Source organism: Acinonyx jubatus, chromosome B1, assembly GCF_027475565.1.
Source record: "Acinonyx jubatus isolate Ajub_Pintada_27869175 chromosome B1, VMU_Ajub_asm_v1.0, whole genome shotgun sequence".
NCBI lineage: Eukaryota > Metazoa > Chordata > Mammalia > Carnivora > Felidae > Acinonyx > Acinonyx jubatus.
Genome location: NC_069382.1, coordinates 365,706 through 388,376, shown reverse-complemented (window position 1 = coordinate 388,376; position 22,671 = coordinate 365,706). Strand labels below are relative to the sequence as shown.

At 50.9% G+C, this 22,671-nt stretch overlaps 1 protein-coding gene across 5 annotated transcripts in view; it reads right to left on the bottom strand.

The window, feature by feature from the left end:
• DLGAP2 (DLG associated protein 2) overlaps positions 1-18,594 on the bottom strand; it is a 770,542-nt gene extending 751,948 nt beyond the window's left edge. For 2 of the 5 annotated variants that reach the window (XM_027049960.2, XM_053216207.1), the window contains exon 1: positions 18,446-18,594. Coding sequence is in view for 3 of the 5 variants with exons in the window: in XM_027049964.2 (XP_026905765.1) it covers positions 18,446-18,463 (18 nt within the window). In the remaining 2 variants the exon portion in view is untranslated. The remainder of the gene's footprint in view (positions 1-18,445) is intronic. The other 3 variants (XM_027049959.2, XM_027049965.2, XM_027049964.2) reach the window with 2 other exon arrangements.
• Positions 18,595-22,671: the final 4,077 nt, after the last annotated feature.

Genomic DNA, 22,671 nt, shown 5'->3' with positions numbered 1-22,671 from the left:
ATGCCGCTTCTGCCCCCAGGCTCCAGGCCACCAAACATCAACCAATGCTTCTCCTTCAGAGCAGTCCCCAGGGTAGACTTGGAATTGTAATTGCAGATACACTCCTAGGAACTGTTATATATTTATTTAACATTCACCTCCCTCCACAGACCATTACTCCAGCAAGAGCTGTCCTGTTGACTAAAATACACATAATGCTGAGCACGGCGCTTGGCCCATTGGGAGTTCAGAAATCACCACATCAAATGAATGCATAGACTGTAATGTTCTCTCTTGTACCCACCAGACATGCACCAGAAAGTACCTTCCAAAGGACCACATAATCACCAAATGTCTAGAAATTCAGCCTAAGTTCTCCAGATTATTACAAACTGCTAGGAAGATTTACCAGACGGAATAAAAATACATATCCTGCTGGCAAAGACATGTGTCCACTCTGTGGCTGCAGACATCGAATTGCTGAGTATTCCCTTCTCTGGGAACAGAGACTGCGAATACTGCAGCCCTGGTATCTAACCTCTGTTCACTCGACCCTCCATGAAAGGCTTCCACACACACACAAAGAGAGCTGAGACACGCAGAAATCCACACTGAAAGTTTCTTTGGTGTGCAATGGCCATCCTCCTGAACGTGTGATTCTCTGCTACTTAAGGAGATATCTTTCCCTTTAAGATACAGTGAAAGGTGCCAAAGTCCAGTGGAGCTGCGACTTGGGGAAACTCCACAAGTGTTTGCAGGTGGAGCTGGCAGCTCGCTACGGTAGACATCCATCGGGGCCCCAGGAGAGCTTGGACGTATCATTCAGACACTGCTGCCGAGAGCTGGCTTGGAAATTCCTGTGGGACCAGCCCACCTGCTCCTGACGCACTCGTGCCATAGCTCAGGACCATCTCCTCCCAGCACCAGGGATTGAGGGCAGCAGCTCACTGGGGCACTGAGCCCACCCCTCAGGAAGAGGGCTGGAAACAATGAAGGCTGTTACTGGGGCATCACTTTAAACAGGGAATCAAAGTCTATACTGTACTGTCTCCATAGCTCTGGCTCTCAGGAGCCCTGAAATGCCCACCCCCCTCACAGTCACACGGACAGGGCCACTGTCCCTCATTTGCAGCAGACCCTACAACTTGCCATGCTTTCTCCATCACTCATCTATAGATACCTCAAGGAAAATAACGATTATTTATCTCATTTTATTATCTTGGATCATCTTAGAGGTCACACAACCATGTTTAAAAACTGGTAAATCTCCATCTGGTGCATTGATAAATTCTTTATGCCTACAATATTTGAACAGATGAACAAAGATCTCAAAGAAGCTTCTGGGCTCATATGCTGACTGCACTAAGTAGTAATCTCCTCTATTCTCTCTCTGTGACTCCCTTCAATTTTGTGAGCACCTTCCACCCTCCCTATTCCTCTGGGGTTGCCTCACCTAGAACTTCTCACTCCTCACAGACCTGCCCATAATTTCTAAAGACCTTCAGTGACACCTGCTATCTCACAGATATTCTTGACTCTTCTTTCCTACAAGGAAATGTTTACTGAACATACTGACGACTTAAATAACTTTTTTCTTCCCAGGCATTGAATGCCCCCATTTTCCTACAGAGAAAGCTTCCTTATAAATAAATTGGGCCATATTCGCCCAGAAGTAACACTAAAGAACACCGAGACTTGAATCCAACAATACATGAAAAGGGTCATTCACCACAATCCAGTAAGATTATTCTAGGGTTGCAAGAATGGTTCAATATCCTCAAATCAATCAGTGTGATACAACACATTAATAAAATAAAGGATAAAAGAAACACATGACCACCTCATGGGATGCAGGAAAAAAAATTGACAAAATTCAACATCTGTTCACGATTTAAAAAAAAAAAAAAAACAACCTCTCAAAGTTGGTTTAGAGAAAACACACCTGAATGTTATAAAGGCCATCTATGACGAACCCAGAGCCAATATCACACTCAATGGCGAAAAACTGGAAGCTTTTCCTCTAAAATCAGGAACAAGACAAAGATTCCCATTCTCACCACTTTTATTCAACACAGTACTGGAAGTTCTAGCCACAGCAACCAGACAACAAAAAGGCATAAAAGGCATTCAAATTGGTAAGGAAAAGTTAAACTTCTGCTATTTGCAGATGACTTACATAGCAAACCCTAAGGACTCCACCAAAAACTATGGAATTAAAGAATTCAACAAAGTTGCAGGACACAAAGTTAACACACAGAAATCTGTTGAGTTTCTATACTCTAATAATGAAGTAGCAGAAATAGAAATAAAACAATCTCACGGACAATTACACCCCCCAAAAAATAAAATTCCTAGGAACAAACTTAACCAAAGAGGTGAAAGACCTATACTTTGAAAGTTATAAAATACTGATGAAGAAACATGGTGACAAGAATGGAAAGACATCCAATGCTCATGGACTGGAAGAACTAATACTGGTAAAAAGTCCATAACACCCAATGCAATCTACAGAATCAACGCAATCCCTATCAGAAGATGAAAGCATTTTTCACAAACCAGAACAAATAATACCAAAATTGGTATGGAACCACAAAATACCACAAAAGGCTCAAAGCAATGCTGAGAAAGAAAAACAAACCTGAAAAAAAAAAACAAGAAGAAAACAATGACAGACTTCAAGAAATACTGCAAAGCTGTAGTGAACAAAACACTATGTCCCTGGTAGAGAAACAGTCACATAAATCAATGGAATAGAACAGAGAGCCAGGAAATCATCCCACGCTTCCATGGTCAATTAGTCTTTGACAAAGCAGTAAAGATTATCCAGTGGGAAAAGACTGTCTCTTCAACGTGTGATATTGGGAAAACAAGACAGCAACATGTAGGAAAATGAAACTGGACCACTTTCTTACATGATACACAAACTCAAAATGGATTTAAAGACCTAAATGTGAGACCCGAAGTCATAACACTTCTAAAGAGAGCAGAGGCAGTAATTTCTCTGACATCAACTGTAGCAACATTTTTCTAGATATGTCCCTTTGGCAAGGGAAACAAAAGCAAAATTCGACTATTGTGACTACACCAAAATAAAAACCTTATGCACAGCAAAGGAAACCAACAATGAAAAAGTAACCAACTGGATAGGAGAAGATATCTGCAAATGATACATCCAATAAGTGGTTGATATTTAAAATATATAAAGAACTCATCCATCTCAATACCCCAAAATAATAATCCAATTAAAAAATGGACAGAGGACATGAATAGACACTTTTCCAAAGAAGACAAACAGATGGACAACAGACACATGAAAAGACGCTTGACATCACTCATCATCAGGGAAACGCAAATCAAAACCACAATGAGATACCACCTCACACCTGTCAGAATGACTACACTCAACAACGCAAGAAACAACAGGTGTTGATGAGACTGTGGAGAAAGGGGAACCCTCGTGCACTGTTGGTGGGAATGCAAACTGGTGCAGCCGCTCTGGAGAATAGTATGGAGATTCCTCAGAATTAAAAACAGAAAAGCCCCATGATCCAGCAATTCCACTACTTGGTATCTGCCCAAAGAAAACAAAAACGGTAATTCAAAAAGATACACAACCCCTATGTTTATAGCAGCATGATTTACAATAGCCAAGATATGGAAGCAGCCCAACCATCCATCACTAGATGAATGGATAAACGTATGATATACATGCACACACACAATGGAATAGGTCTCAGCCATAAAAAAGGATGATGTCTTGGCATCTGCAACAACATGGGTGGACCTGGAGTGTATTCTGCTCACTGAGATAAGTCTAAGGAACACAAATATACAATTTTACACATATGTGGAATCTTAAAAAAAAGGAACTGAACAATCAAAAAGCAGAATCGGCCTACAAATACAGAGAACAAACTGATGGTTGCCAGAGGGCAGGTGGTTGAGGGGATGAACAAAATGGATGAAGAGGAGTGGGCGGTACAGGCTTCCAGTTCTGGAATGAGTAAGTTAGGGAGGGGGGGCGGAAAGGCACAGCACGGGGAACACAGTCAGTGATGCTGGAACATCTATGCTGACAGACTCAGCTGCACTTGAGGTAGGCACAGCGTGACATATAGCTGTCCAATAACTATGTTGTACATCGGAAGCTAATTAACATTGCGTGTCAACTATACTCAAATTAAAAAAAGGAAAAAACACCGAGCCCAATATGCCCTGCTGTCACTCACTGTTCCTCCCGAGAGGCACGTGTCAAGTCCCTACTCTGACCCACGGGGGAACGATGCAGCACATAGGGAAACCTCTCCCCACTGCAGTCACAGGTCCTCGGCTACACCCCTGCTCCCGGACTAAGTTTTCTGGTTTGTGTCCCACACTGTAAAGGACTCCAACTTTCCGAAGACACTGTTTGCATGTTTGCAAGAGAGGCACGATAACACTTGACCCAGATAAGTCAAGTTAAACACGCACTCTCAGCTTGCAGTCTGTGCTCTTCTAAGGTGGGGGTTCAGGAGAAGACAATCAGAGTGGAGTGACTGTGGCTTTTGCCTATATTTCTAAAAATAACCTTGAGAAACAAGGTAAGCAGGAGTCTCCTTGAACAAAGAAATGCAAAATTCGAGAGGAAGACTGTCCTGAGAAGCCCAAGAGGCAGGCCGCATGCAGAGAGGCCAACAGTGGGGCGACTCTGGGCTGTGGGACGAGGGGACCCAGCCAGCCAGCATCCCACTCCAGAGGCTTAGTCCTGAGGTACCTGCCACCCATCAAACTCCACATCTGCCTGACCCTTCAGGGTCCGCTGCCAGAGGCTGGGTGGGTCTTTATGGATCCCACGCTTGATGGCCACCACTGCAGCCCCCCCACTCATACAGTTCAAAAGGAGATCCAGTCCTCCTTACAGTGGCATCCGCTGTGTTTCTTGCTGAATGAACAGGCCCAAAGTGTGAAAGCAGGAAGACTGGCAGGAAGCACAGCTCTGGGCACACACCTGCAGCCTCAGCCCACGTTCCTGCACGACCACACCAGACGCATCCCAGACAGATGCTCAGCAGGCCCCACGCGCACCTGACCCCCTGGGGTCCCTGCACCAGCTGTCTGCATCAGATGCCATTGCTGAGTGCCATTCCGTTTCCATGGCTCCCACCAGACTGGGAGCCTCTGGAAGGCAAGGACCGGGCCTCACGATCCTCTCTGACTGCAGCACATGACTCGACACAACGCGTTTCACAAAGGACGGCCAGTGAGTGAAGTGCATTGGGAGGAAATAAGAAGCTCGAGAATGTCAGATGAAGCAGAATTTTAAACTTGCCCTAAAGATCAGGAGTGAGTTAGGAAATCCAGAAAAGAGCTGGTGTGTTTTAAACCTTATAGTTCCTTTTTAAAAGTCTTCACAAGAGAAAGCAGCAAGGACGAGTAGGGAGGACGCTGAGCTGGCAAGTTAAAGAATGGGGCAGGAGAGAGACCCCTGAACAGGAACCAGAAACAGCCAGGAGCTTGTATCCCACCAGACATTTGTGTCACAAACTATGGGAAGGGACAAGACTGCACAGCACACAGATCCTTCCAGGGCGCGGTGGCCGGGACACCATCAGCATCGCTAACAGCACCTGTCTGCCGGCTGAGGTTCCGGGAGGACCGAACTTCCAGGCTCCAGCACCTTCGCCGGCTCACCTTGTCCATCAAGACAGTGCAGCCCGTCCGACAGTTCAGTAAAGGTCTATTTTGGGGCTGGACATTTTTCAGACACTAAATTTAGCCAGCTTGAATTCTTCTTAAAAAAATGCTATCCCATTCAGTCTTTTGAAACAGGAAATCCACATTTCATTATAAAGTCGGAACACAGTGTTCTCTGATCAGCTGTGGCGCGCAGGGGAAAGCGAGCGTTAGGGACCGCACACTTGGCAGATAAAAATGCCCCACGGGGGTATTTTGGGAAAGTCGAAGGCATACAAACTAATGGGCTCATGCTCAGATGCCTGATAATCAAATATTGAAAATGTGTGGCCATTCATTATTTTTAAAATAATAACCTATTTTGCAAGTTTAAAAGAGTGATTTTGAATTTACCTTTTTGTGACCTTTTATTAGTGAGTTTGACCATTCTTGAATGCTTATTGACACCATGAACTCCTTTATTGACTTCCTGGTAATCCTCGCCCATTTTTATGCACCCATGAAAATAATCTTTATATATGAAGGATATTAGCCCATTAAGGATGAGATCAACGTGCTACCAAGCTCAGCATGGTGAGCACCGAGCTTTTCTGATGTTCCTTCCCTTGGCTCTCAGGGCTCTTAAACTTGCACGGCCCTGTCCTGAGCCACAGTCAGCACATGCTTGCCCCCTTTTCCCAGAATGTGCTGAGCACTCAGGCCCATGCTGGTGGGGGTACTCGGCTCTGCAGGGAGGGGGCTCCACTGGCTGGAAACTGGTAGCCTGCCCTCATTTAGAAGCACATCTCTGAGGGTGTGATTACACTGGGGACCCTAAGATGAGGCAACACTCCTGGGTCATCTGGGTGGGTTCCAGATCCGATGACAAGAGTCCCTCAAAGAGAGAGACTGGAGAGAGACAGGAGTCACAGACAAGAAGCCACATGAAGACAGAGGCAGAGACCAGAGTGAGGGGGTGTGTGCAGGGCGCACAGCTCGGGGATGCCTCCATCTCGGACTTCTGGTCCCCAGAAATGCAACAGGACACACGTCTATTTTAAACCACTAGCTTGTGGTAATCTGTCACAGCAGCCCGAATCAACTACATACACCCTTTAATCCAATCATTCATTTTCTGGGAATTTACTAGAGGAAAATTACCTAGATTTCCGGAAAAGATCAGAAAAGCTATTAACTGCAACATAATGGCCAAAAATTTTGGGAAGCCACTTTAACAACAGGGGAATATCTGAATAACACTGCACACTGGATTACTACACTTCAAATAAAATCAACTCAAAAAATGTTTTGAAAATATGGGCACAGTCTCAGAAAAGAGTATGAAGTGAAAAACATGCTATAGCTCCCAATTTTGACTTAAAAAACAGCAAGATAGGGGCACCTGGGTGGCCCAGTGGGTTAAGCGTCTAACTCTTAATCTTGGCTCAGATCATGATCTCACCATTCATGAGTTTGAGCCCCACATCAAGACTCTGTGCTGACAGCGCAGAGCCTGCCTGGGATTCTCTCTCTCTCGTTCTCTCTCTGCCCCTCCCCCACTGTCTCTTCTACCCCTCCTTCTCTCTCTCTCTCAAAATAAATACATAAACTTGGAAAAAAATAAAGTTAAAAAATAATAAGATGGGAAGGAAGCATGTAAGACAAAAACAATGATTGTTTCTAGGTCATGGAATTATTGGTAACTTTTAAGTCATTAATATGTGCTTCTCTAAAATTTCTAAATGTCCATCCTAAATTATCCAGTGACTGGAAAAAGAAAGGAGAATGTATGAACGTCACCCAGCTAGCCTCCAATTTCTCCACCAGCTAAGGGAGAGGAGAGCCTACATCATAGTAGAGGTTTCAAAAAGTGGTAGAAATGTAAGAGATAACAGCATCCGGCAGCCAAGCACACACGTTACTGAGGTTGACGATAAGACACTGGCCCCTGGGTTCTGCCTGTTCTTGCTCCCCGAGAAAATCCTACATACTTTACAAAGAATAACCTACATCTAAAATAGAAGGAAACTCTGGGGCCCCTGGGTGGCTCAGTTGGCTAAGTGTCTGACTTCAGCTCAGGGCATGATTTCGTGGTTCATGTGTTCGAGCCCCGGGTCAGGCTCTGTGCTGACAGCTCAGAGCCTGGAACCTGCTTCGGATTCTGTGTGTGTGTCTCTCTCTCTCTGCCTCTCCCCCACTCGCACTCTGTCTCTGTCTCTCAAAAATGAATAAACATTTAAAAAATACATAAAATAAAATAAAATAAAGGGAAATTCTAAAGTGCTGGAACGAAAGCTCACAGGCAGAGCCAAAGGAAGAGACTGTGCACTGCTGACAGTAATCCAAGGCGTCCTTAGTGACACTGCTCACGTGGTCACACTGTGGCCCCTCATTCGACCCAAGGTACCTATGTAGCTATGTGTTGTAAGCAGTACAAGATCTTAGGGGTCTCACCTTCTCCGCAGTTTGGACTCTGGTGATTTATGGGCAAAAGCCAGGTCTTCTCCTTGGCACAAAGAATAGGACAAGATGCACTTGCCTGGCCGGCGTTCCGCATGGTCCGCGGCCACCCCAATCCAGGGGCCTGCATGTGCCCCGGGGTAGCTGCACAGAAGCTCCATCCTGACAACTAGGCTGTGATGGGGTCCCACAGATCCTGCTAGTGAGCAGCCAAGGCTCCTGTCTTCCTGAAGCCTGATTCTCAGCTTTTCTTAGGTCTGTAAACCGGTCCAGGTCCTTCCAGTGGATTCTCTCCTGCTTAAATTAGCAGGGGTTTATTTCCGGTACTTGAGAGCAGAGAACTCTAACTGGTAAATCCACTGTTGAATGAACATATGATCGCTGACCAATGACGGGCTAGGTCCTGTGGCGTTAGTGGCTTTTCACAGGGGTCCTATCGTTCCCTACTTGCAATCTTTTACTGGACAGACGCATCGAGAATTCCTCTAAGACACTATTCTACTATGCAAGTGTTATGTGGAAAAGCTATCGAGTCAGAAGAGCGGTGTATTTGAGGCTGTGCATAGAACACGGAACAGCCACCCGCCTTCCTGGTTTCTGGGGGAAACCAGCTTCCTCCCCCAACCTCCCCCATGTAGCCTCATAGCAGCCAGGTGCAGCCCACCCCACGATGGGTAGGGTTGATGTTAATCCAAGTGATGGCCCTGTCATTCTCTCCAGTAACTAGTCCAGAGGGGCCTGGAGAAGAAGTCAAATCTTCTGGAAACCCTCCAGGCAAGATCTCTTCAGTCAGTAAAATGAAGCAAGGAAGGGGTCTCAGAAGTGGTCAGCTGATCACAAAAACTTCCTCCTCTTTCTGGACCTGCAGGTCTCTGCACCCACCACCAACCTTGCAAGCGACCTGGCAGGTGACAGAGGCCAAGGGGAAAGAGAGGCGGCAGGTGGTCTGAGGCCCTGCCCCCCAGCTGTGCCCCACGAGGTCCTCCAGGTGCCTCGCTCTCCTGGTTACATGAGCACAGAGACCCTGGAAGCCTCGAGTGAGGACAGCAGAGCCACAGAGAGAACCTGGGTCCAGAACCCCCGGTCTGGGGAAAGAACTCACTGATCCAGAACCCTGTTCTGACCTGACCTGAGCTAGAAGCCAAGCTCTGCCACAGAGCTGACGAACACTGTCACTTTGTGACAGCGGTTGGCGGGGTCCCCAACGGGGGGGGCCAGTCCTCTCCTCCCACCAGCTGTGGTCACACCTGGGAGTGACGGCCACCTTCACCATTCAGGCTCAGACCTACACAGTGAAGACCCCAAACAGGACAGGCACAAAGCACGATCCCTGGTGACATGCTGCCCGCCACCCCTTGTGACAAGAGAGAGACACGTCCTGTTTCAGTCATTCTGTGTGGGACTTTCACCCGAGGCCAAACGCATTCTGATACAATCAGAAAAAGAGAAACCAAGAGATCATCAACCCAGGCGGCATCACGGACGACAGTCGGAGCTCTGATCAGTATTCACCTGTCAACAAACACGGAAGGAGCAGCAGGGGACAGGGAATGTTAGGGGCTCGGGACACCGCGGTGACCAAAATTCACAGGACCTTGTCCCTTCCAATCCTGTCCCCTCACACACCCCCATCCCCTCACACACTCCCATCCCCTCATACTGCGACCCTGTCCCCTCACACTGTGACCTCGTCCCCTCACGCACTCCCGGCCCCTCACACAATTCCCGTCCCATCACACTATGACCTTGTCCCCTCATGCACTCCCGTCCTCTCACACACTCCCATCCCGTCACACTGTAACCCCGTCCCTGCACACTGCGACCCCGTCCCCTCACACTGTGACCTCGTCCCCTCATACACCCCTGTCCCCTCACACACTCCTGTCCCCTCACACACTCCCATCCCATCACACTGTGACCTTGTCCCCTCACACACTCCCGTCCCCTCACACTGTGACCCCGTCCCCTCACACTGTGACCCCGTCCCCTCACACACTCCCGTCCCCTCACACACTCCCGTCCCCTCACACTGCAACCCCGTCCCCTCACACACCCCCGTCACTTCACACACTCCCATCCCCTCACACTGCGACCCCGTCCCATCACACTGTGACCTTGTCCCCTCACACACTCCCGTCCCCTCACACTGTGACCCCGTCCCCTCACACTGTGACCCCGTCCCCTCACACTGTGACCCCGTCCCCTCACACACTCCCATCCCCTCACACTGCGACCCCGTCCCATCACACTATGACCTTGTCCCCTCACACACTCCCGTCCCCTCACACACTCCCGTCCCCTCACACTGCGACCCTGTCCCCTCACACACCCCCGTCACTTCATACACCCCCGTCCCCTCACACTGCGACCCCGTCCTCTCACACTGTGACCTCATCCCCTCATACACCCCTGTCCCCTCACACATTCCCGTCCCCTCACACTGCGACCCCGTCCCCTCACACACCCCCTACCTTCGCAGAGCTGATATTCCAGCAGAGGCACGCGGGAAGCGTCCAGCTCCCCAGCTCCGCCACACCACACGTGACCCTCGGCACGTCGCCCGCCCTCCCTGCCCGGTCTCCTCATGCACCACGTGCGGGCGCCGACCTCCCGGGACCAGAGCAGGGAAGACGGGTCCGTGTGTCACGCGCTCTGCACGGACTCGGCACTGGTGGTTGTGACAGGCCGGGGACAAACACCCCAAAATAAAGAACTCACAGCGCGTCGGACGGGAACTAGGGAGCACTCCCTGACAGGGCGCCGCGCGGGAGGGGTGACCGCTGGGTCCGGGAGCACAGGGGCAGGGGCCGAGCTGAGGCCCCGACGGCAGGACACAGCCCAGCCTGGAACCAGGCAGAGGGGTCCGGCTTGAGCAGAGCAACGCGGGGCGAGGACAGCGACCCGGAGGGCCCACCGAGTCGGGCGGGTCTGCGGCGTAGATCGTAGATCGCAGTGGGCAGCCGCCCCTCTCAGGACACCAGAGCTGAGAAGGGGTGAGGCGGGGCCCCCCCACCGGGACCGCTGCGCGTCCTTCCCATCCTTTTTCTCTGCTCAGGCCAGGGACGCTTCGGGGACACAGGGCGACGGTGTCCCCACTCCTCCTAATCCGCCTCCTTCACTTGACGTGCCACGGACGCCTTTCTGTGGTTCCAAGTACTCACTTTCGTCTTAACGGGTGTTGACTTTTCTGTCCCGCGACGGTAATATAGCGAATCTATCTAATGTCTTAGTATTCCTGTTTTCCAACATTTGACCATGAAACGAAGCTGGACTGAACATCGCTTAGCTGATTTCCTATAAATCCATGACTATTTTCTTAGGATATGTTCCCAGAGGTGAAATTGCTGGCACTAGTTACACACAAAAGAAGTTTTGGTTTTCAATGAGGGCCGTGACTGTTAATAAAATATCATTAGAGAAGCAAGTGGATAAATTGAACGCTAAAAAATACCGTTCGGTGGCTCGAAATACCTATACGATCCGTCTTTCGCAACAAAAACAAAACTTTTGAATCTAATGACAGCGATGACCTAGAACGTTAGATCATACAGCCAGGAATGTTTCGCTAAAATAGCCACAATGGAAGTTTGAAGAAGCAATATTCAACTGTTTATGAAAAACTCTAAGTTATCACACTATATATATTCCACACTTAAGTGTCAGCAAACAGATGCTCAAAAGTTTTGTTCAGAAACTGCCAACTACAAAGAATGTCAGAAAAATGGAAATTATTTTTGAAGAGCCAAAAGTTTCACTATTTTGTCAAATGAAAAAGATAAACCAATCGACTGATGTGTTTGTAAATTCCCCAGCTTGGTCAGCCTCATACCCTCTGAGAAAGAGGATGGAGCCTCTCCTGCAGGGCACCAAGGAGGTAACTGGTTGTGGATTCACTTACTCAAACATCTATTGAGCGATAGGACCTAAAACTCTCTGTAAACCGCGGCAGGGAGGGGGGGGTCCAGATCCCCCCTGTGCACTGCTTCTCCTCCACACTATGGACAGAGCTGGGCAGCTGGCACATGGAAGCATGAGGAGCACAAAGCATGGTCTTCCATGAAATAATCCCTAAGAGAGGCACCAAGAACCACAGGGATAACTTGCTTCCAGCATCGAAAGAACCCGTCAACGGGGAAGCTGCAGTTCAAGGAGACCTGAAAGGATAAATCGAGGACAGCACACAAAAGAAACAATGGTTAAGTGTGGGCAGAAGCCTGGAATCATTCTGCTCATGGCCAAGTCAGGAAAGAGGAAACCAAGCAGTGACGGGATCTGACAACAGAGCCTCAAAACCCATGGGAGGAGCCATGGGGGCGAAGGAAGAAAAAGAGACATAAGGTCAGATCTGGGACACTCGTTGTGCCAGGCTGGGTCCCCCCATTGCACTTTCAGGCACCGTCACAGATAGCTAGATTAGATGGGGAGGCAAGGACGCATGAGACCAGCATCCTCCTTCAAAAGCTGTCATTCTGAAAGGGAAGTAAAGGGTTAATCACAGAGCAATCTGAGGTTTACTATAATAGTAGATGCACAGGGAGAGTTACCTAGCCGATGTCACAGGGTCAGGAAAGTTACTACAATGGCTTCTAAGCTCTTACATGGAGTCTGAGTACCACTCCCCAAAACATGGGGGGAGGACAGAGACAGGAAGTGGCCTTGGGGTTGGAGACCATACCCACGATGACCGCATTCACCTGGGGTCACATTTGGACAACACAGTCCCTCATCTTTGACTAAGACATGTTCACTGGGCATGTCTATGCAAGTATGAAGATACGGAAGAGCTAAGAAACCTGAGATGTCCACAGGATATTCAACCCACAAACACTAAACTACAGCAGGTTAGGGCATGAGGCAAAGTCAGGCAGACATGGCTCCTGAACCCACACCTCTCCTCTGTTAATGGAGACAACATGGAAATACTGGAGGAGGTCACTGTGGCCTCCTGTAGGTCAGGTCTGTACATTCTGCTTTCCATGTCTTTCACGGTCTACTGAAACACGCACTCATGAAAACACTTCTGTATCTGTACAACTCTTACATCTGGCACAGCCTCGAACCCTTGCTGTAAAGTCTACCAGGAGAACATCGTGATTTAGCACTAAGGACAATACTTTCTTCACTGAAAAACAAGTATGCCAAGTCCAGCCCATAAGGTGATCATGTGAGGTCCTGTATTTTCTGGTTTTCGTTGACTTGGTAAAAAGGAAACTCTGTCAAATTGTATGCCCAAAGAATCATGCGAACCTTCGTAGTTGCCACACTTGTTTGCTCTAATTGTCTATCAGTATTTTTAGCCTTGTCTTTTGTGGTTAACTCAGGTGAAAACATTTTGGAAATAAGTAGCAAAACAGATACACAAGTAAGAGTAGAAATAATAAATACCTAGGTTATGGGAACTCAGAGAGTCGCTTGATTGCACCCAACAGAGGATGGTGCGAACTGGGCTCCACTGTGACTTCATGACGCAAACAGTCAACACTCACCGAGCACTTACGGCACACTGTTCTACATGCTATACGGCCATCAATTCCTTCAAACGTCAGGACAGTCCCACAGAGTTACTTGCATCTGTACCTCTCCTAGGGACAAAGGACTGCCATAGACTGAAGTCAAATCAACTGGCCCTGGGCTGCCCAGCAGGTGGGACTCCAGAGCCCGCACTCTTCACCACCATGTACACTGCCAACATGGACCCTGTCGGTCGGTGCCAAGCTAAATCAGTAGGACCCACGTTCCTTAAGCACAAGAGGATGAGCTTATTTGCCCAGCTTATGTTCTCTATGGACCCCAAAGAGATCATTGCAGCATGGCTGTTTTTGTGCAGAGTATGTACATCGTCGTAAAGATTATGACCAATTACATTGACAAAGTTACTTTTTAAAATATTTGCTGCAATTTTATGGATGGAATGACTGAAAAGGCTTACTCCTCTTTGGCAAAGATTTTCTTTCTTTTTTCTTTTTTTTTTTTCCCGTGGATACACATGAAAGGGTCTATCAGACAAAAATATCACCTCAAGATGGACCAATCTTACACCACAAGGAAAGCTTTAATGTAGACATTTTGGAGAAGCTAAAAAATCCTCACATCTCATCTTGTAGTCAGGGACAGAAAACCCAATTCAAATTGGGGTAGATTTCCTGGTTTATATAACCAAATATCAAGCAGTAATGACGCCTCATGCACAATACGCTCTTGAGACCAAGTGGTCTCCACCCACAGCCAGAGCCCTGCTGTCCCTCACAGACTGGTATTCCCTGCAAGGTGGCTTCCTTTTCAGAGAGGCCACCCCTCCAGGTTGTGAGTTATGGCAAGGACTCCAGGGCCCACATGTTTTTAGCTTGGCTTCCTAAAGTTTCCCACTCCTCACAATGCATATGCCAGTTCTGGGCTCAAAGGAAAGGTCAAGTTCCACAGGGATGCTCTTTCTCCTGAGGCAGGGCTGGGGCTGTGACTTCCTTTAGGCCACGGGGAGCCCGCCTCTAAACAGAGGGCAGACCACCCCAGCCAAGCCCTCAAAGTGGGCACAGGGGACCCTCCAAAGGAAATAGATGGCCTCACGGGAGGGTGAATTCACACCGCATGGCAAGTACAACAGAGGCTGGTCTAGAGAGTTTATCTCCTTCAAGATGCACCCAGAAAGACAGAGAGCTCAAGGTCCAATGTGACGGTTTAGATATCCGCTGACAAACACTCGCGGGGAGACACGTTCTCTGAAGCGCTTGGTGGGAACTGTCAGAACAGCCAGAGAAACGGGCAGGCACCGCTCCAGGGCTGAAAGTCAGGAGACGCCAAGGGGCCCACGGGAAGCTCACCGCCAGCACACACGGGAATGGCACTCACAGAGAAGAACGGGGTTTCACTCACCATGTCCACTTGCCTAGCCAAGGAGACGGATGCTGACGACATCTGTGACCTGGCCCAGCCAGCACGCCCAGGGAGGGAGAGGGGGCTGGAAACGTAAGGGCTCTTCCACGGGCAGATGCAGGAGGCAAGCGGGAGGCAGTACACCCTGCAACCCCACCCTCTTCACCCAGAGCACACGGGCCGGCTCCCTACACACGACTGCTCTGGTCATGAGTGAACACGGAGCACCGGGCCCATTCGCTGTTGTCACAAGCACCCACCAAACGAGCACACACACGTGAGAAGCTGGTGTTCAGCTAGGTCCACGGTGAGAGGACACAACACACCCATAAAACTGTGGTGGACAAAGAAGGACTTTTAAGTTCCTGAAGTGTTTGGCCCACTAGCTTCCTGTATGGGAGCCTACAGTTCTCTTATAACCAACATACTGGCAATGCTCTAAAGAGACTCCCATCTGTCCAAAACGATGAATCACAGTTCTTTTTATTGTATCCACTGAATGAATGACCCTGGCATATCCATTCCAAGGGCCAATAAATAATACTTTAAATTATTTTGCCTTCAAAATCTATACTCCAAGTATTCATCACTCAGCTTCTTCAGTAATCATGAAGTCTTCCTCACGTAGGCACAAGATGTAAGATAATCGCTAAAAACAGACATAAGAAAACCTCTAATGATATTAAACATATGAGAACACTTTTGTTTCAGACCTGGTGTGGTTCTGGACATCTGGGATCCAACGAGACCCAAATGCTGCAAAGCATGTTTTTGCTCTTAATATTTAATTTGGAATTTCCCCCAATTTCAAAAACAAAGTAGACAAAAATAAGAGAAGAGATTGCCATAGAAGGACATATTTCTGTCCCTGGGGAGATATAATGCAAAGTGTCCTGAATGCTATAAAAATAAACGCTTTTTAATTCATCTAAATCATCAGGACATCAGCCATGCCAAACCAGTGGTGAAAGAAGACATGTTTCCTTCTGTCTCGGGCAGAACTACTTTGGACAACTCTAGCGTAAGTACCAAGTTTCTTGGAAGGAAAGGGAATACATGATTAACAGAATGAAAAGTTGGCTTAGACAGCTTTTCTGAGCAAACATCTCTGTGGTGAGAAAACACTCATTTGAATCCATGGTCACCTTGGATTACCATTTGGGGCAGTATCTGGCTTGCTCAGCGTACCCTGTAACTGACAGTGATCCTGCAGATGTGACATCACTAGAGGAAGTCACTCAAGGCTTACTGACTTCTTCACCAGGAACAGAGGGTTTCAGGAGGAGAGTTCATGAAGGGGCAGAGAGGCTCACAGATACAGAGTGGGTCTCCCCTGACAGGTGATTGGTGACAGTAAACCACGCTTTACAGACCTTCTCAAGCTGGACAAGACATCCACAGTGCTCTAGAAACAGGCAGTGTGCTTTAGGACAGGACTTCCTCCCCTACCTTCGTTCATTAGGTCCGTACTTTGCCCAGATGTGCCCGAGCAGACCGTATTCCCCAGTGCCGGCTAGTCGTGTTCCCTGATGTGAGGCATAAAATATTCCAATTTGTTCTCCTCCAAGCAATGAAAAAGTCACATCATCTAAAAGGACGTGGTACATGCTCCACAATTATGCTGGAGCCAAGTCTGTGAGTCACCCAGTGCCTGCACAAGACAATTTGGCTACTGGAAAACCCTGATTAATGGCATTTTTTGAACACAAGAATAACAACATGACCTGCCAACAATCACCAGTTTTTCATCGATTCACCATTTTCTGCCTCAGTTATTACCTATTGCCTTACCCTGAGACTATTTAGGAAGCAAAATGAAAATGGCATTGTAAGGCATATGAACCTCACATGTAAATGTGGCTCCTTCCAAAGTGGGGAGAGGGGGTGTGTGTGACGTCAGCCTTGTGACTGGAGGAAGAGAGTCCCCGCTGGAGGAGGTGCATGGACTCCCCTAGGCTGCGCTGGGAGCCTGGGGATTCTCTAGTCACTAATACAACTAATTTAATTCACCATCGGCAATTAAGTACCAGGTCCCCGAGTTCCAACCACATGCCATGCTCCCCAAGGACACACTGCCAGCAAAAGCCCAAGACCCCAGGGATGAGGCCCCCAGAAAAGTCCTTGTCTGAAGTCCTCTGAGCTCCCCTGCCTTGGCTTCCAAGGGGACAAAGCACTGAGTTTACATTCCGAGCTCCAAAACCACACCAGCCCTCGCCCGCAGCCTTAACACCACCAACGAAGAATTCATTCGCTACCCATCGCCTGATTTGTAATCAATACAAGACAGCCCAGGCTGAGAAGTCACGAATTCCTGATTCCAAGCCCCGGCCGGGATCGCCATTCGTTAGGCAGAAGAGACCACAGGCGGCTGGAATCACAGCAGCTGACAAGAGTGGAAGAGCGGCTGCTTGGAGTTTCCCATGCAGATCTCCAGCCGCCCACAGGCTCTCTCCCCTCTCCACCTGCGCCCCCTCCCATCTCCACGCGCGCCCTCTCCACCTGCAAGCCCCTCCCCTCTCCACCTGTGCCCTCGCCCCTCTCCACCCACAGACCTCTGCTCTCGCCACCTGCAGACATCTCCTGCCTCCACTTGGGCCCTATTCTCTCTCCGCCTGCACCCTCTCCCCTTTGCACGTGGCCCTCTCCATCTACAGACCTCCTTGACCTCTGAGATACTCTGCCCGGTGGCCCCCTCCCGACCTCTCCTAACTCTTTCTCCTAACCTTCCCCCCGCCCCCGGTCCCCCGTCCAGCTGGCTCCAAGCCTCTGGGCGCAGCACGCGCAAGAAGGGCTACCAGGTGGGCTGGGGCACCCTCCCCAGCCCGGCCCCACCTGCCCGCGCACGCAGAGCCCGTGCCTGCCGCCCCCACCCCTGGCAGCGCAGGATGCAATAATTACATCCTCATTATTTCTCTGCGATCGTTAGCGAGCGAGCCGAGAACAGCAACAGCCGCTGCCGGGGGAGGCTTGGTTACAAAACCCTGCGCCGGGAGCTCCGCGCTTAGCAACCGCCCCGAAAAAAGCCCGGTGCTCGCGCTCCCACTTGAAGAGCGGGGCGGCGGCCACCCCCTCCCCGCGCTGCAGCCGCTGCGACCGGCACAAGTGGCCCCTCCGCCCAGCCCGGCCCGCGCCCCTTGCAGGCGCAGCCCGGGCTCCCGGCCTCCCCCACCTCCGACCCTCCCTAATCCCGACCAGCGACCCCCTGCGCCCCGGTGCCCTGGCCGCTGCCCCGCGGGAGCCGGACGCCGCCCCCTCCTCGGGCTCCCGCAGCTTGCCGGCCGAGCGCAGCCCGTCCCGCCTCCGCGGTGCCCGCACCGCACCCACACCCCGAGAGCCCAGGGTCCGGGGACCCCCGGCCACCGCCGGCGACGCGCCCAGCCCAAGCGAGGGACGAGGCCGCCCGCGCAGCTCGGGACCCCGTGCCCAGGCTGCCCTGGGGTCCCTGCCCGCGCCCCACGCAGAGCCCAGACCCGCCGGTTCGCACCTTCCTCAGCGCAGACATCCTCGGGCGCTCAGAGTTCAGTAGGTCCGGAGCGACATGGCGCGTGGCCCGTCCGTCCGCCCGTCCGTCCGCGGGGCCGCTGCCGCCGCCGCCGCCGCCGCCGCGCGCTCCGACCGCGCTCGAGCCCGGCGCACGGTCGGAGCTCACCGCCGGCGCCTGCGCACTGGGCGCCCGGGGAGGCCGGGCGCGCTGGGGGGCGGCCGGCGCGCGGCGGCATCTGGGGAGGGGCCAGGCCCGCGCCCGGGGGAGCCCAGGCCCGCGCGCCGCGCCCCCGGCCGCCCCGCCCCGCCCCGCCCGCCGGCGCGCAGGCCACGCCCCGGACGCCACCTGTTGCGCCGGGCGCCCGCAAGGGCTGCGGACGCGAGGAGCTCGGCCTGCGGTCCCGAGGTTCCGGCGCCGCCCGCGGGAGAGTGCCCGAGCGCCGCGAAGTTAGCGCGCGGATCCCACACGTGCCTCGGCCCCCGGCGAGCAGCACCACGCGCTCCGGGTCCCGAGGAGGAACGCGCGCCCAGGTGAAGTCGGCTCCGGACCCAGATGCTCCCTAGCCTGGGAGGACTCGGGAGAACATGCGTGCTCCAGCTGCTGGCAAGGGTGTGTCGCCGTTGTGTCCGTCCTGCGGCTGGGGGTGCCCCGAAGCCGAGCCTCCTCCTCCCTCCGTGGGCGCACTGTCCTGTGCAGTAACTGTGCGTGGTGTCCGCAGGGAAGACGGGGTTCACCATGGCGGCCCCAGGAACAGCCTTCTCTGTAGTTGGAAACCTGGGCGCAGAGCGGCGAGCATCATCCGTGGGGTCTGGCCGCCTCCGTGCGTTTGCTCTCAGCAACACCGAGAAGACAGCGGCCAAGGGAGGAGGAAGGATTAATTCAGCACAAGTTGCATCGACAACCTGAGCGATCTGGACAACTGAGCGACATTGGCCGTATTTCGATAAACCTTCATTAAATACGCGGGAATGCCTTTCCCAAACCAGATGGCCGGCAGACAAGGAGGGTCACCCGCCAAAGACCTCTCTGCTCCGCTGGGAACCGGAGGCCAAGTGTTCTTACTCCCTTTGCGCCCTTGCGGTAATGTGCCTGGAGCAGGTCAGGGGGGCCCCTTGTAACGCTTCTGAAAGAACACACCCCTCCACATCTCCCCCTGGGTTGTCGGCAAGTCTGAGCTGCCAGAACAGTGGGGCCGGCAAGATGAAGGTTCATAGGAAAATGGACAGGGACCAGAATAGGAAGCAGGTGATCAAAAATGTTTGGAGAGGGATGAACCAGCCTTTTCCAGAAATTCCAGGACCTTTAAACAAAAGCCCTGTCTCCATAAGAGTTCTTCTTCATAGAACTGATCACTCCTGTTAATCCATTGCATTTTATTTGACAGCAAAGTTCCAGGTGCCAAGGGTTGTGGATACAAGATGAATCAGAGAAACCTGTTCACAGTCGCATTTCTCTGCAGTGTTTCTAGCATCTTCCAATTTGTCTCTGCAGTCAAAACCCATGAATCATGTGTGCCAATCTCTACCAGAAGTCTAGATTCTACATCAATTTTTTAACAAAAAAAATTTCCTTCCCTCCTCTCCATATTTGTCCCCAACCGTTCCTCTTTTCGAGATTCATGTATTCATTCATTCATGCTACAGCAACGACAAAAATAACGACAATGTGCTGAGTGTCTGTCATGTCTCCGTACGGGAGCCAAACACAGAAACAGCCACTGGTCCTTGGAGCTTGCGGTCCAGGGAGGGCGTCAGTTTTTAAAATTGAACAGTAATATCATTACAAATTACAACTGCTTCTCAGAAGGACAGATGTGGGGTGTTGGTGGAGAAGGTAAAGAGGGCAGCTCCTACAGCGTGGGGTGTCAGGGAAGAACTCTTTGAGGAGGCCACAGTCGGGTTCAAGTGTTACTTTGCCCCAGGTTCACCCGCAAGCAGGTCCTGAGACATCGATCTGGGTGCAGGTAGTTTATTTGGGAGGTTGGTCCAGGAAGCTGGAAGAGAGCACGTCAGGGAGGAAGGGAAAGTGTACAGGATACGATACCTAGCCGGCCATCCCTGTAGATGTCTGGGGCTCAGTCTGGCTGGGGTCCCTGGGGGAACTCTCTGGAGTGCACCTCAGAACTGCTCGACCATGGCTTGGAGGGCTGGACATGTGTTCATCTGATTTCCATCCCCCAGACTCAGAACTGCTCGACCATGGCTTGGAGGGCTGGACATGTGTTCATCTGATTTCCATCCCCCAGACTCAGAACTGCTTGACCATGGCTTGGAGGGCTGGACATGTGCTCATCTGCTTTCCATCCCCCAGTCCTACAGTTCCATCCCCACTGGCCTAGTGCGGGTTCCTCTGGCCGAGCAACTCCTATACCTTCTAGAAAGACCGAGCGGTGGGTTTGGGCTGCCAGGAGGTGAGTGCTGGGGACTGTGCAGCAGAACCACAATCCAGAGGACTGCTTGTGCCAGAGCCTGGGACAAGAGCAGGGAAGGGGCTCTAGGAAGGAGGAAGAGCAGGGAGGTGGAGGGAAGGGCATGTGGGTCGGTGCTCTGACCAGTCAGAGTGAGGGGGACAAAGTGAGCAGAGGAAGAGTGGTGTGAAAGTGGGAGGAGGATGAGTCCGGGGTTTAGGAAACCTCTTAAGGTCTCTGAATATTATCCTGTATCCCTGCTCACATTTGAGCGGGGAAAGATACTCTCCACCGACAGTCATGACATTTGTGGATGAAGCAGTTTTATCTCTGCCTTCCCAATCTGTATACCTTTTATTTCCTTTTCTTCCTGCATGAGCCAGGACTCCGTCCCGTGCCATGTGAGAGAGAGAGTGTTGGGAGGGACACCTTTAACCATAGGGTTAACATGACCTTAGCCGCAGGGTTTCCATGGATGCTCTTTATGAAGTTGAAGAAGTTCCCCTTAGTTGCTTGTCTGATGAGAGTTTATATCATGACCGAATGTTGGATTTTGTCAAGTGTCCTTTCTGCATCTATTGATAGGATCATGCAATTTTGTACTTTAGTTTGTAAAAGTGTTGGATTACCTTCACTGGTTTTGAGTGGCAGACATTTTGGCTGCAATGAGAAGAGACGGACGGAGGCGAGAGTGAGGAAGAACGCATGGAATTGGGGAGCTCAGTCTAAATACCCCGGGGGGTTCCAGTGAGAGATGGTGGAGACACGAAGGCAGGGAAGGCCAGAAATGCTGCAGGGAGAACATCCTTGGCTGGTTTTCCTGGGCAAGTTACAGGGGGGAGAAAGAGAGAAGAGGCTCAGTGATGAGCCACGCTGGGCTCTGCACGGGGGCCGATGGCACTTCAGGGAGATCACCGAGTGGTCAGCCTGCATGGGCAAATGGGTGACCTGGGGTCCTGTGGCATAGGAACAGGTGCAGCGAGGGTGGTGGCAGAAGACACGCTGCATGTGGCAAAGTGGAGGCTGATGTCGTCATCAATTCTTTCAAGTCTGGGTGTGAAAGACATTATCACCTTAGGACAGGAGGAAACTCTGGTTTCTGGGGAGATTTTGTTGTAAAGCCACCATGTCCAGAGTGGGCTTGAAGTCCGGTGGGGATGTTGCCAAAGAGAAGGAAAAGTTCAGGATGCAGCCTCATTGAGGACATGATTCCCGCACACATCCCCTCCTCCTGCACCAACATGTTTTACTTTATTTCTTGGAGCAGTTTCAGGTTTACAGCAAAATTGAGGGGAAGGTGCAGAGACTTCCTACATACTGCCTGCCCCCCCCCACAGCCCCCCACTGTCCACACCCCCACCAGATGGTGCCTCTGTCAAAACAATGAGCCCACATTGACCATCATCACCCAGAGTCATAGTGAGCCCCATCAGGGTTCACTCCTGGTGCTGGACACCGTGTGGGTTTGGACAAGACTCACCATCTCCTGAACTCGAAAGTCCTATTCAGCTGTTTAACTGATGCCTACATTTCTGTGTCTCGTGAGCGTCCAACCTCACGTGTCCCACCCCACAGGCCCCACCCAAGGGTGCTCCTCTTGGATGTTTCCCATCTCCTCAGTGCGGCTGCAGCCTTCCAGTTTCCCGAACAAAATTGTGTAGATGTGTCACTCTCCTCTTCAGCCCACACTGGTCAACACAAAAATCTCTTGCTCTGTCGTCGAATAGAAAAATCCGAGGACTTCTTCCTGCGAGCCCGGATGCTGCCGCCCTGACTGGCCACCAAGGTCCCTCTAACTGCAATGCCTGACACTGGTCTC